This window comes from Mirounga leonina, unplaced genomic scaffold, assembly GCF_011800145.1.
Source record: "Mirounga leonina isolate KUSES-001 unplaced genomic scaffold, KU_Mleo_1.0 Mir_169, whole genome shotgun sequence".
Taxonomy (NCBI): Eukaryota; Metazoa; Chordata; class Mammalia; order Carnivora; family Phocidae; genus Mirounga; species Mirounga leonina.
The window spans coordinates 2,202,622-2,215,463 of NW_023270431.1; the positions used below are offsets into that span (position 1 = coordinate 2,202,622).

Sequence of the window (12,842 nt, forward strand, 5' to 3'; positions counted from 1 at the left end):
ACATCTATTGCCACCCTTAGATAAACGGCATCCTACTATGTACATTTTTCTCTACACACATCTACTTACACAGTATCCTGGAGATCATTCCATAGAAGTATAAAGAGTTATCTTTCAACTTTTTATAGTTACACAGTTTCACTGTTTGGATTTACCACACATTATTCAATCAGTCCCCTCTCAGTGAACATTAGGGTTTTTAGCTTTTTTAATAATATAGAAGTTTTATAATGAATGTGGATGTGTAAGTCAGTTTATAGTCAAGTGTGTGTCTTTGGTATAGATGTGGAGGAATGGAAATGTTGGGTCAAAGGGCAAATACATATACAATTTTACCAGTTTTGCCGAATTACCCTCCACAAATGTTGTGCTATTTTACAAATGCGTATCTAATTGCACAAGGAAAGATTGTATAAATATAGAGAGAGTGGAATTAAAGACTAAATATGATCTAATGTCAACAGATACAAAGAATTAGCTAAAATACTAATTGCATTTTTATTTAAGTTACTCTTCCCATTGATAGCTATTCATTTATATAACAGCTCTGTCTTGATGGGAGCTTCTGTAACAGATAATATTTGCTAAATCTAATCCATTATGATTATACAATGCAAAATTATTGATATTCAAACAGATTCGCATTTATAAAGGACTATTATCTAGGAAGCCAGCTTGCTTCCACATGATTCACCTTTTCATTGGAAACTTAATAGGAGTAGAAATTATAAATTTGTTCGTTGTGCATACCTCACAGTAGACATTAGCCCTTTTCATCATAAGCCATAACCTATGCATTATGAAACCATCTCAGAAAGTCACTAACTTTTAGACTAGAGAATAATGAAATTTTAAAAACATCATTTTAAATACTTAGATTTGCTTCTTAATGGTGTCTTATCATGGATTGATAATTATACTCCTTCGGTTTAAAGCTATTGAGTGATTCACAATGAGATGACTGACAAAACCCAAAGTAATAGTCTAAAGACTTCTTAAACCACTACTTCCAAATCTGCTTCTCTTTATTGATATAATGAGGGGAGAATTAATTTTAAAAGGTGGTGACTATTGATTACTTAATGGCAGAAGATAGTGTTGAGAAATGCTGAAGTGAGCCTATTCTGTGCCCTCCTGGGCAACAGGACCCATTATCCAGTGGTGGAAATCATGCTGTAACCCTCATTAATATTTAACAGGACGCAGGCTGGATGCAGGCTGCAAAATTGCCCTAGGCAAAGGTTCCAATAGGCCATCAGAATGTTTCAAGCATATAAAAGAGTAACAGATTTCCCTGTGTTCAGATTGTTTATAAGCAGGACAACACCACACTCAATTCCCTTTTGTGATCCCTGGGCAATGGTAGCCTCACGGAAATGCCTACTAGGCAAGCAGAAGTGATTAATGCTCTGGGAAGTCATTCTAGGTTAGTAAGCCCTGCATGAGAAGACTTCGTATTTTCCAGCGTGGGTCTCAGTTTCAGCCCTTCTCTCTCTCGCTTCTTGCCACAAGCTGAAGGGCTCGTTCGGCCGGGGTGGCGAGTCAGCAAAAGGCGTTAATCGTGTCTATCACAGCCACCGTCCTTGGGGCGGTGTCACGTATCACACTGTCTATCAAGCTCACCTCTTGTCACACATCAGGATCTTTTTATTTCGGCTCATTTAAAAGGGAAACAAGGAGTTTTAAAGATAGCTGGTGGGGAAACATGAGTCTAAGAGTGCTTGGAAGAACAACGAGCCTTCCAAGCTGACTTGTACTAAACTGGGCTGTGACTTCTCAAAGGACAAGACACGGTTTTATAAATTACTGGCTCCCATTGTTAACTTTTCAAATGACCAGGTGATTTTTCCGTACCAGCAGCTTATTCTGAAAATATTATAAGCTTGGAACGAAATTAAGTTCTTGAGACAGAACATATTCTTAGGATTTATGGGTGCATAAAGGACACAACATCACGATATCCACCATTCCAAACAATGTGTAAAATTAGTGAAGAAATATCCATTTTTTGACTCAATGACTCTAAAGATTGTTGCAACTGTATTTAGGGGAATCATTTACTTTGTAACATATGAAGAATTATTTATAATTACCTGCTTAGAATGAGTTACGTAAGAATAAAAATTTAGCTTTGTAGGCAAAAAGTATCCGAGGGAACAAGTCTTCTATTAACCTACTGAGCTTTTTCTCAAAACCAGTGAATGAAATTGACCCAGAGGTCTCATTGTAATCCCATGCGAAATGTGGACAAATTCGGTTTTACTTTCAACCTCCGACTGGCATGCCTAAATGCTGCTTTCAGTTTATTCCTAGCTCTGCGTGTACGCCTTCTCTTTCTGACACCAAGTAGAGAGTCTCAAATTATCAAGTTATCAATGATAAATGCATTTGTATTCATTTTGGTTTTTTGACAAATACGATCTTTATGAGGCATACTGGTGGATCTACTCATGTTTTTGTTTGTTTTGTTGTTGTTATTTGTTTATTAGTTGGCTGGTTAGTAATACATGTCATTCTGTCATGGAAATTAGTTTGTGGCTAGCTCACTTCAAGAAGGCTCAGCTTAGAATTCATAGATTCTTCAGCTGCCATTCCCAAGAGCAGAAGTAACACTATAAATTGAAAACAATTTAATAGATTTTCTTCAAGGTTCTTAACACTGTAACATAAAACGTATGAAGGCATTTTTGTCAACTGTAAATATTATAATGTTAATAATAGTTATACTTTCACTGCCTTTAGATATTCCAGAGAGCTTTTTAATCCTATATTTGCAGTATATTGACGCCTACTGAACCATAATCTAATCTATTTAGCAATTTTATCAGTGAAAGTCACAAATTCTAAATGTCCTTTCCTTTCTCTTTCCTATTTTATAGCGCAGCAGTAGTTTTGGGAATTTTGATCATTTTCGGAATCACTCCATTTCAAAACCGGATGATTCAACCGAGGTTAGTATTTTATTACAATTTTATGAATGTTACGCAAACACATTAGGAAAAATTATGAAGCCAATATCACTTTTGCAAAGTAAAGTATATTTAAAAGTCACAGTCTTGCCTATATTTTTGTAATAAATGAACAAAGAACTACTTAGTACCTAGTTACCATGCTGGGTATTAAAAGTAAAAAGTAAAAAGCTCTATAAGAAGCCTAACATTAGGAAAAGCAGAACATGAACTTAAGAAGAGAGTTACAGATAGGAGGAATTTGAGAAACAAGACAGAGGATCATAGGAGAAGGGAGGGAAAAATGAAACAAGACGAAACCAGACAGGGAGACAAACCATAAGAGACTCTTAATCTCAGGAAACAAACCGAGGGTTGCTGGAGTGGAGAGGGGTGGGAGGGATGGGGTGGCTGGGGGATAGATATCAGGGAGGGTATGTGCTATGGTGAATGCTGTGAATTGTGTAAGACTGATGAATCACAGACCTGTACCCCTGAAACAAGTAATACGTTATATGTTAATAAAAAAATTTAAAAAGACAGAAAGCAAACTGATGATTTCCAGAGAGGAGAGGGTTGGGGGACAGGATGATACAGGCTTCCAGTTATTGAATGAATAAGTCACAGAAAACAAAAATAACAGCATAGGGAATATAGTCAATGGTATTAAAAAAAAAGAGAGAGAGTTACAATGTAATGGAACACAAATAATCCCAAATTTTCTGAGCATTTCCACCATAAAACAATATATATGTTAAATTTTTTGTAGATGGTAATTGCTTTAATTTAATGATTAAATGGCTTAGTTGTAAATTTGTCAAAGAGAGCATATGGTTGCTCAATTGCACTCAACACTTCTACCATGTGCATTGCTATGCTTCACAGGTGACTATTATGTCCACATTTGCAAACCATGAACACTTTAAATGCAGCTTAAGGAAAGCTTCCCATAAAATTAAGTCTATATAAAAATCATGGTAATAATAATATCTACATTTAATTGAAGACGTATCATGATATAGGCACAACACTAAACACTTTCCTACCTCTAATATAGGAACTATTAGTATTATTATTTTACCAATGAAGAAATATATTTCGTTGAGTAAAGGTACTTCTAAATTACACAGTTGATAAATGACAAAGGCAGAACTCAACATCTTGTCTGACTTCAAGTTTGCATTTCTGTTATACTATCTCACAAATGACAGGCCAACTGTGATGTGATTAATGAAAAGCTTAACAACTGACCAAACAGTAGAGAAGAGGGATATATACTGAGAAAATTAAAAATAATGTTTATCATTAAACCTGATTCAGCAACTCCACATGTGATACATTTTAGATCAATAGGTTTTGGATCTTATGTATTTCTTAATTATTCATTCTCATTATTGTATGTTTATTTTATAAAGAATTTTTCCTGTTATATTTAATTTCTCAATATACTTTTCAGATTCCTATGTGTATGTATCTATAATATTTTTAAATATTGGTATTTCAGTAATGGATATTCTAAATAAAAAAATGAAAATAGAATGACATTTAGTATTACTTTATAAATATATCCATTAGTACACATATATGCGTGTGTGTATAATATATCCCCTTTACATATATGTATATTATTTATATACACATGCTTATGGATAAACCTATAAATAGCTATATAGTTTATCCACATTTATTTAGTTTTAAATAAGACAATATATGTATATAGTGAGAAACCCCATATAATTTCATTCTCAATTAACATCTTATATAAACCTTTAATTTCCCATAATCACACATAGATTGTAGATTCTACACAGTAGAATCTGCTGTTTAGTTTATAATTCTAGGGTTAACCTGTAAAAGTAGCTCAGACTCATTCAGGTTCATTGATGAGTAATGGTGGCTTAGTAATTTGTGAAAGAATTTAGTGACCCTGAAAAAGTAGTTCACACATTTTTCAGCAATTCAGCATTCATTCATTCAACAGGTATTTCTTAAGCACCTTCTCTATGACAGTGTTTCCATTAGGCACTCAAAAATTACTGTTGCAATTGATGAAAATCCCTACTTCATGAAGGCTAAAGTATAGAGGGAGAGACAGATAGAAAAGCAACAATGACAACAACTGTAAATAAATATCTAATAAAGTTGTGATTCAGACTATGAAAAAGAACAGCATGGAAAAATGTGAAAGTTGAAAATATGCTGAGGTAGTTTCTTTGAAACGTCTGTAAGAAACAATAGAAAAACCTAAAACTAAAAATATTTGTGATACTGGGGCACCTGGGTGGCTCAGTTGGTTAAGCCTCTGCCTTCAGCTCAGGTCATGATCTCAGCAACCTGGGATCCAGCCCCACATGGGGCTCCTTGCTCAGCGGGGAGCCTGCTTCTCCCTCCCCTCTGCCTGCCCCTCCCCCTGCTTGTGTTCTCTCTCTGTCAAATAAATAAATAAAAATCTTTAAAAAAAGTATTTGTGATACTTTCTTGAAGCTTAGGCAACGGTAATTTAACACAGTCATAAAATAATATGCTTTCTTTTTTTTTGTTTTTTTATGGGTTGTTTTGTTTTGTTTTTAGTTTGTAATTTTACAGTGAAGATAGAGCTTAAGTAAAGAGAAGAGAAAAGAAAAGGCTAATTTTAAAAATTTAAAGGCTAAATTTAAAAAATTCAAGTTATATTTTATTCAGGGCTTTTGAATTAAGCGAAGAATCTGCCTTTTATAACCTTGAATGTAGAAATTAAAGTTCAATGAGGACTTAAATAGGCTGTCCATTCGTATTTATCATAGGCAATTTGGGGTAAGATATGAAGTAAAACATAATATTGACTAATAATTTTGTTAACTATGTGGTTAAACCTTCCTATTAAAATATTCAAGGAGAGCCTGGGTGGCTTAGTCAGTTAAGCATCCAACTCTTGACTTCGGCTCAGGTCAGATCTCAGGCTTGTGAGATTCAGCCCCGTGCTGGGCCTGCAGGGAATCTACTTGAGACTCCCTCCCTCCTTCCTCTACCTCCTACCCCCATGCATGTTCTCCCTCTCTAAAATAAATAAATAAATCTTAAGTATAACAAAAATACAAATTAGATATTCAAGTTAACTAAAGGGAAGTTTCCCCTAATTTTTTTTATATTCAGGAAATATCTGTCTGTCCACCCATCAAGAATGGTGGGCAATGCTAGACTAGATGACCCTTAAGGGTCCTTTCTTGAAATCTAAGATATTGAGGATATATAACCCAATAGGTCCTTCAAGAAAAAAAAAAAAAAAAAAAACACTCCAAAGTTCTACATGAGAAGTTTTGCTTATTCAAAAAATATCAAGTGTCAGTTATGTTCCTGGAAGTGTTCTAGATGTTCAGAATAAATAAAAAATATAAAATCTCTAGGCTCATGGAGCATACCTCATAGTGGGCAGGCAATAATTAATCAAACAAAGTATCAGATAATGTTAAATACTTAGAATACACTACATATGAATTACATGAAGATTTGTATACTAATGGCTAGACCAACTTCATATTTACTATTGATTGAGAATGTGGGAAATATGCATGGGATACTCACCTGCAAGAAGAAAAAATTGCACTTTCTCAGATTTACTTAACTCCAAAACTTTTTTACAAATGACTATTTCAATTTCTAAAGAATCAAGAGGATATTTTAATGCCCGTTAAGCATGAATACATGCTATAGCCTTTCTAAAGGCCCCAATAAAATATCTCCATCTATGTAGACTTAATCACTCATTATGCCTGTCATTTAATTCTCTTTTGCCCATCTCAAAAATGGGAAAACCTGGGGTGCCTGGGTGGCTCAGCTGGTTAAGCATCTGCCTTCAGCTCAGGTCATGATCCCAGGGTCCTGGGATCGAGCCCCGCATCGGGCCCCCTGCTCAGCGGGAAGCCTGCTTCTCCCTCTCCCTCTGCCTCTCCCCCTGCTCATGCTCTATCGCTCTCCTCCCCCCACCCAATAAATAAATAAAATCTTTTAAAAAAATGGGAAAAATTAAAGTGGCTCTACTGTACAGCTATTCAAGGGATAACTAAAATTCTTTAAAAAAAATGTTTAGGTGTGAAGCTCAGGTCCTTCGATACCGCAAGTTTTATTTTCTGAGTTTGTAACACATGTAAACAGGCTTGGACAACTTTAAAAATATGTATTATATTAAGATTGAAGTTTTGGAGGCTGCTGAACATAATACATAGGAAACCCACAAATCTGAAATCTTCTCTTTAATAATGTTTTCAGATCAATGATTTTTATTGCTTTATTATTCTGTCTTTTGTAAACAATTCTAACTAGGTATATGAAGGGGAACCCATAAATGAAAGTGGAGAACAAAATAAAACTTCAAATAATGGAAGAGGTTTAGGGAAAAAAATGAGAGCTATTTCCTGGACAATGAAGAAAAAAGTGGGTAAAAAGTACATCAAAGCCCTTTCTGAGGAAAAGGTAAGTATACTCTGCTAATCATTTGTATTTTTCTATTAATTTTTTTTTAATAGTCAACAGATTCTTCTTCTAGATAGAGAATCACTTGGTCCTTTAGGAAGGACTTCAACATCTATTTTCTCCCTCAGAAGTTAGATGGAAAAAAACCATTATGACTCCTACGTTAATAGAGGAAATGGAGGCTCAGAAAGATCACACACGTAGTATATGAAGAACGATTATGTCATATGTTGTAACAAACATCAGTACTTCATTTCTTTTTATTGCCAAATAATATTCCATTTTACACAGAAACTACATTTTATTTTTCCTTTCATCAGTTGATAGACATTTGAGTTGTTTTCACTTTCTGGCTATTGTAAATAATACTGCCATAAATATTTATGAGTTTTTGTGTGGAAATATTCTTTTGTTTCTCTTGGGTATATGGTAACTATCTGATATTTTGATTGGCAACCTGCTTCCCAAAGCAGTTGCATCATTTTACATTTCCACTAGCAATGTGTGAGGGTTCCAATTTCTCCACATGCTTGCCAACACTTGTTACTGTCTTTTCGATGCTAGCCTTCCTGGTGGGTGTGAAGTGGAATTTCAATGTGGCTTCGATATGCTCTTCCCTGATGACTAATGATGCTGAGAATCTTGTCGTGTTCTTATGAGCCATTTGTATATCTTCTTTAAAGAAATGTTTACTCAGGGACACCTGGGTGGCTCAGTCGAGTAAGTGTCTGCCTTCGGCTCAGGTCACGATCCCAGGATCCTAGGACGGAGCCCCATGTCGGGCTCCCTGTTCAGCAGGGAGCATGCTTCTCTCTCTCCCTCTGCCTGAGGTTCCCGCTGCTTGTGCTCTCTCTCTCTCTTTCAGTCAAATAAATAAATAAAATCTTTAAAAAAAAAATTAAAAAAAATGTTTACTCAAATCTTTTGCCCGTTTTTTAATTGGGTTATTTGGGTTTTTTTTATTGTTGACTTTTAAGCTTTTTAAAAATATATCCTGGATGCAAGTACCTTATCAGATACATGATTTGCAATATGATATATTTTCTCCCATTCTGTGGACTATTTTTTCACTTTTTTGATGGTATCATTTGCAGCACAGATGTTTATAATTTGATATAGCTCAATTGGTCCATTTTTTTGTCATTTAACTTTTAATATTGCAATTAAAAAACTATTGTTTAACTTAAGTTCACAAAGATTTACTCCTGTGCTTTCTTCCAAGAGTTTACAGCTGGAGCTCTTAAATTTTGGTGTATGATCTACTAATTTTTCTATGGGGTGTAGTAGGAGTCCATCTTCATTCTTTCGAATATGGATACCAAGTTGTCACAACACTAATTTGTTCAGAGGACAATTATTTTACTGTTGTTTTTTCTTGGCACCCTTGTTGAAAATCTACTGATAATAAATACATGGTCATAATTATATATGGGTTTATTTCTGACTCTCAATTCTGTTACATTGATCTGTAAGTCTTAGTCCATTCTCTTTTTAGCCCACTTCAGTAGGACTTCCGTCCCCAATAATCCATTAAAACAGTAATCATAATTGATATTAACCTCTGTGTGGCTGAATTTACTGGTCACTTTTCTTACTTCTTACATTACTTTTCAACCGTATTTGACACAAGTGATGATTTCAATACATTTGAAACATTCTCTTTTCTTGGTTTCTTTAACTGAGCATTCTTCTGGCTTTCTTTCTTTCTCATAGTTTCCTTTCTTGGCTTTGGAAAGACTGTCTCTCTAAATATTGAGTCCTTCTGAGGCTTATTCCTAGATGCTCTACTCAGTCTACTCTCCCCCTCAGTGATCTCATCTAGTCTCATCACTTTGTTTTTCTGCAATTAATCTCTAGCTATGATATCTTATCTGTTGTACTTAAACAACCAATTGTGGGAGTGCCTGGGTGGCTCAGTTGGTGCTCAGGTCATGATCTCAGGGTCCTGGGATCTCTGCATCGGGAGCCTGCTTCTCCCTCTCCCTCTCCCTCTCCCTCTCCCTCTCCCTCTCCCTTTCCCTCTGTGCTGTCTCTCTCTCAAATAAATAAATAAAAACTTAAAAAAAAACCCTAAACTAAACATATGTTAAAAAAAACCCAACCAACTGCGTATTCAATATCATCATTTATATGTACAATAGGTTTCTGGAACCCAATATATTCAAAACTGAATTATTAATTCTCCATGCTCTACCAAAAAACATGTTTCTTGTCCAGTCTTCCCAGTAGTAATAGACAACATTGCCATAACTCTAGATGGAAAGAAGAGAAAAGAACAGAACAGAGAAGAAAAGGAAAGAGAAGTAAGGTAGGAAGGAAGGAAGTAAAGAAAGAAGAAAGCCCAAGAATCATTCCAAATTCCTTTTTTCTCTCACTTTTCACACCAGTTCATCACCACCTCCTCTTGGCTCAAACTCCAAAATCTTACCTAAAACTCCTAATTTCTCTATGTAAACTATTCCTGCTTTAGACCAACCAACCAACCAACCAACCAAGAACAACTTCTCTTGCCTAGACTGCCATAAAACCACCTAATTGGTCATCTTTCTTCCACTCTTTCCTCCATAAAAGCCATTCTCCACACAAAAGCCAGAAGGCTCTAAAGTGGAATTCAGAACACATCATGCCCCTTGGTTAAAATTTTATAATGCCTTCACAATGCCTTCCCTTACTATAGTATGTTCATTCCAGTCCTCTGAGAAGCAGGTCCTAAGAAAGCAATGGACACACCAAAGACTATTGGGGAAAATGAATGTGAAGGATAGAGAAAGAAGAACTGGATAGGGAAAGCCTTCAGACAACAGTGCAAGTCTGACACTGTGAAAGGAGAGGAAGAAAGTGTTAGCCAGACTGGTAGATAGTCCCTGAACCAAAGTTTTCCATCAGAGGAGCCCTGTATCCCACCAGAATGGACTCAAATGGTACCCCCACTGTTTCAGTCACTGGCAGAGAGCATGGCCTCCATGCAGACACCATGGTGAATTCAGTGGCTGGGGCTGTCAGTAAAGAAGGGTCTCACAGCAAAAGACCTGAGTGACACATTTCCATGACCACTACACTTGGTCTATAAAGCTCTTCCTGATCTGACTCCAGTGTACTTCTCTGAGCTCATTTTCTAACACTCTCTTTGCTCTCACTCAGCTCCAGCTACATTGGCCTGGTCTTCCCGCTCACAACCCAAGCTAATTCTGAGTTGAGTTATTTTGTTCTTGCTATTCTTTTTGCTTGGAAAACTGCCTCCAATTCTTTATACAAGTTATATCTTAACATTCAGGTCAAGAATTCAGAGCATATATTACCCTACAGAGGAGGTCTTTGGAGGCTACTCCATCGAAATCAGCCAATCTTCCCCTAACCCTAATCCAGTAGCTAATCCTCTCACATCACTGTTTTATTTCCTTCATAGCACTTATTCCCTGAAATTTTCTTTTGCGTTTTGTTTACACACACCTCCCCAAACACTAAACACAAACACACACACACACACAAACCCTAACACACTAAAACGTATCTCATTAGAGCAGGGACCGTGTTATCTTGTTTACTATGGTATCCCCAGTTCCCAAAAACAGTGCCAGGTCCTTACAAGGTGTTCTCTAAATTTGTGTTGAATGACTGAACAAATAAATAAAGGAAAGGGTATAAGCAGAGAATCAAACTGAGTATATATCATATATGTATTCTGAAGTTTTATCGATGTTTAGAAATGCTCATAAATGAGGAATATTGAATTACATTTTGATGAATATTAAGAAATTTATAGGTTTTGTCCAAACTATCTAAATATGGAAGACATTTGAGATGTTTTCAAGCAGATGTAATCTGTTTTGAAATTGTCTGTCTTTCCGAATTTTATGCAGGATTTGCTTTACACTTGACTAGGTGTGCAAGCTCGGTATGACGATTTGTAAAGCTTCTTAGATAAGCTTCACTTTAGAATTGCAAAATGTGCATGTTTTATTCACATCTAGTGATCTGATAGGGCGCAATAACTGACATGAAACAAGTCTGTAGAATTTAAACTTGTAATATCAGATCTCAAAGGATTAGTAATGGTGGTAAATAGATGATAAGGAGAACATGAAGAAATAAAAGTGCTTTAACAGATAAAGCATAGATGTTAATAAATCTAACATTTCGATTAAGTAGCCTCAATATGATATTCATACTAATTTACAAAATGAATTATTATAATTTCATTTGAATTCCATAATGTGGAATGTTTCATCTAAAGAATTTTTCCAAGTATAACGTGTTTTGCTCGAAATTGAACTAAAGATTAATGACCCTCATATTTTATGCTGATGTATTCCTAAGTATTTTATTACTAAAACATGTCTTGTTTGTTAAATCAAGTGGATATCTCCATGGAAATCAGTTCTCTGCACTTAACCTCTGATATGTTTTTTCTGAAGGATGAGGAAGTTGGAGAGGGTGCCCTCCCATATCGGAACAGTGACCCAATGATTGGATCTCACACAGAGAAGGTCTCCCTCAAAGCCAGTGACTCCATGGATAGTCTCTACAGTGGGCGGAGTTCATCAAGTAAGCCTATAGAATAAGGGACAAGATCCTTCCTGGGAGGGCTAAGCTAATTAAAAACAGCAGATTTTTAACTATAGAGAACAAACTTGATGGTTACCAGAGGGGAGGTGGATGGGGGATGGGTGAAATAGGTGATGGAGACTGAAGAGTACACTTATCATGATGAGCACTGTGTAAATGTACTGAAGTGTTGAATCACTATACTGTACACCTGAAACTGATAGAGCACTGTTATGTTAATAATACTGGAATTAAAAAAAAAGAGAGAGAGAAACAAATTCAAATGAAAACCAACAACAGATTGGCTTCTCTGGGGCTTATCAAATTAGCAAAAAGTTTCCAGCTACATGATAAGAGAAATAGTGAAAATGTAGGATTGCTGAATCCATAGAGCTGCTGGTGTTTAAAATGATACACAATATATTCGACAGAATTATGTATTATTTTGAAACTTTTAACACTGTAGTTGGCAGAACTCTTGGGGATATGCCTCAAAAAGATCATGTTGGGTGACTAAAATCTGCATCTCTAAAATAAAAATGTTTGCTTAGGAGAACTAGCATTATCTTGAGTCAAAATTTTTAAAATGACTTGACGTGTTCAGATAAATGAAATCCTGTTCTGTCTCTTCTTCCTTCCCTCCCTTTCTCCTTCCTTTCCTTTTTTCCTCCTTCTTTTCTTCCTTCCTTCCTTCTCCTCTTCCTTTCTTCTCTCCCTCCTTTCCTTTCTTTCTTTCTTCTCTTTTTTTCCCTTCTCCTGTCCTCACTTTTTCCTTCCTTTCGGTTCTTTTTTGCCTGAAGTATTCTGAAAAGAGCAGGACGTATGCATCAATTCCCACATTTACTTTTTAGGTGTCCATCCAGCATTAGTGAGTCAAGAATGAAATACAAATGTAAATAC

General features: G+C 35.7%; 1 protein-coding gene across 3 annotated transcripts in view; it reads left to right on the top strand.

Annotated features, from left to right (window-relative positions):
- SAMSN1 (SAM domain, SH3 domain and nuclear localization signals 1) overlaps window positions 1–12,842 on the top strand; it is a 248,619-nt gene that overhangs the window by 217,477 nt on the left and 18,300 nt on the right. For all 3 annotated transcript variants that reach the window (XM_035015130.1, XM_035015131.1, XM_035015132.1), the window contains 3 exons: window positions 2,880–2,951; window positions 7,248–7,397; window positions 11,813–11,942. In XM_035015130.1, the coding sequence (XP_034871021.1) occupies window positions 2,880–2,951; window positions 7,248–7,397; window positions 11,813–11,942 (352 nt within the window). The remainder of the gene's footprint in view (window positions 1–2,879; window positions 2,952–7,247; window positions 7,398–11,812; window positions 11,943–12,842) is intronic.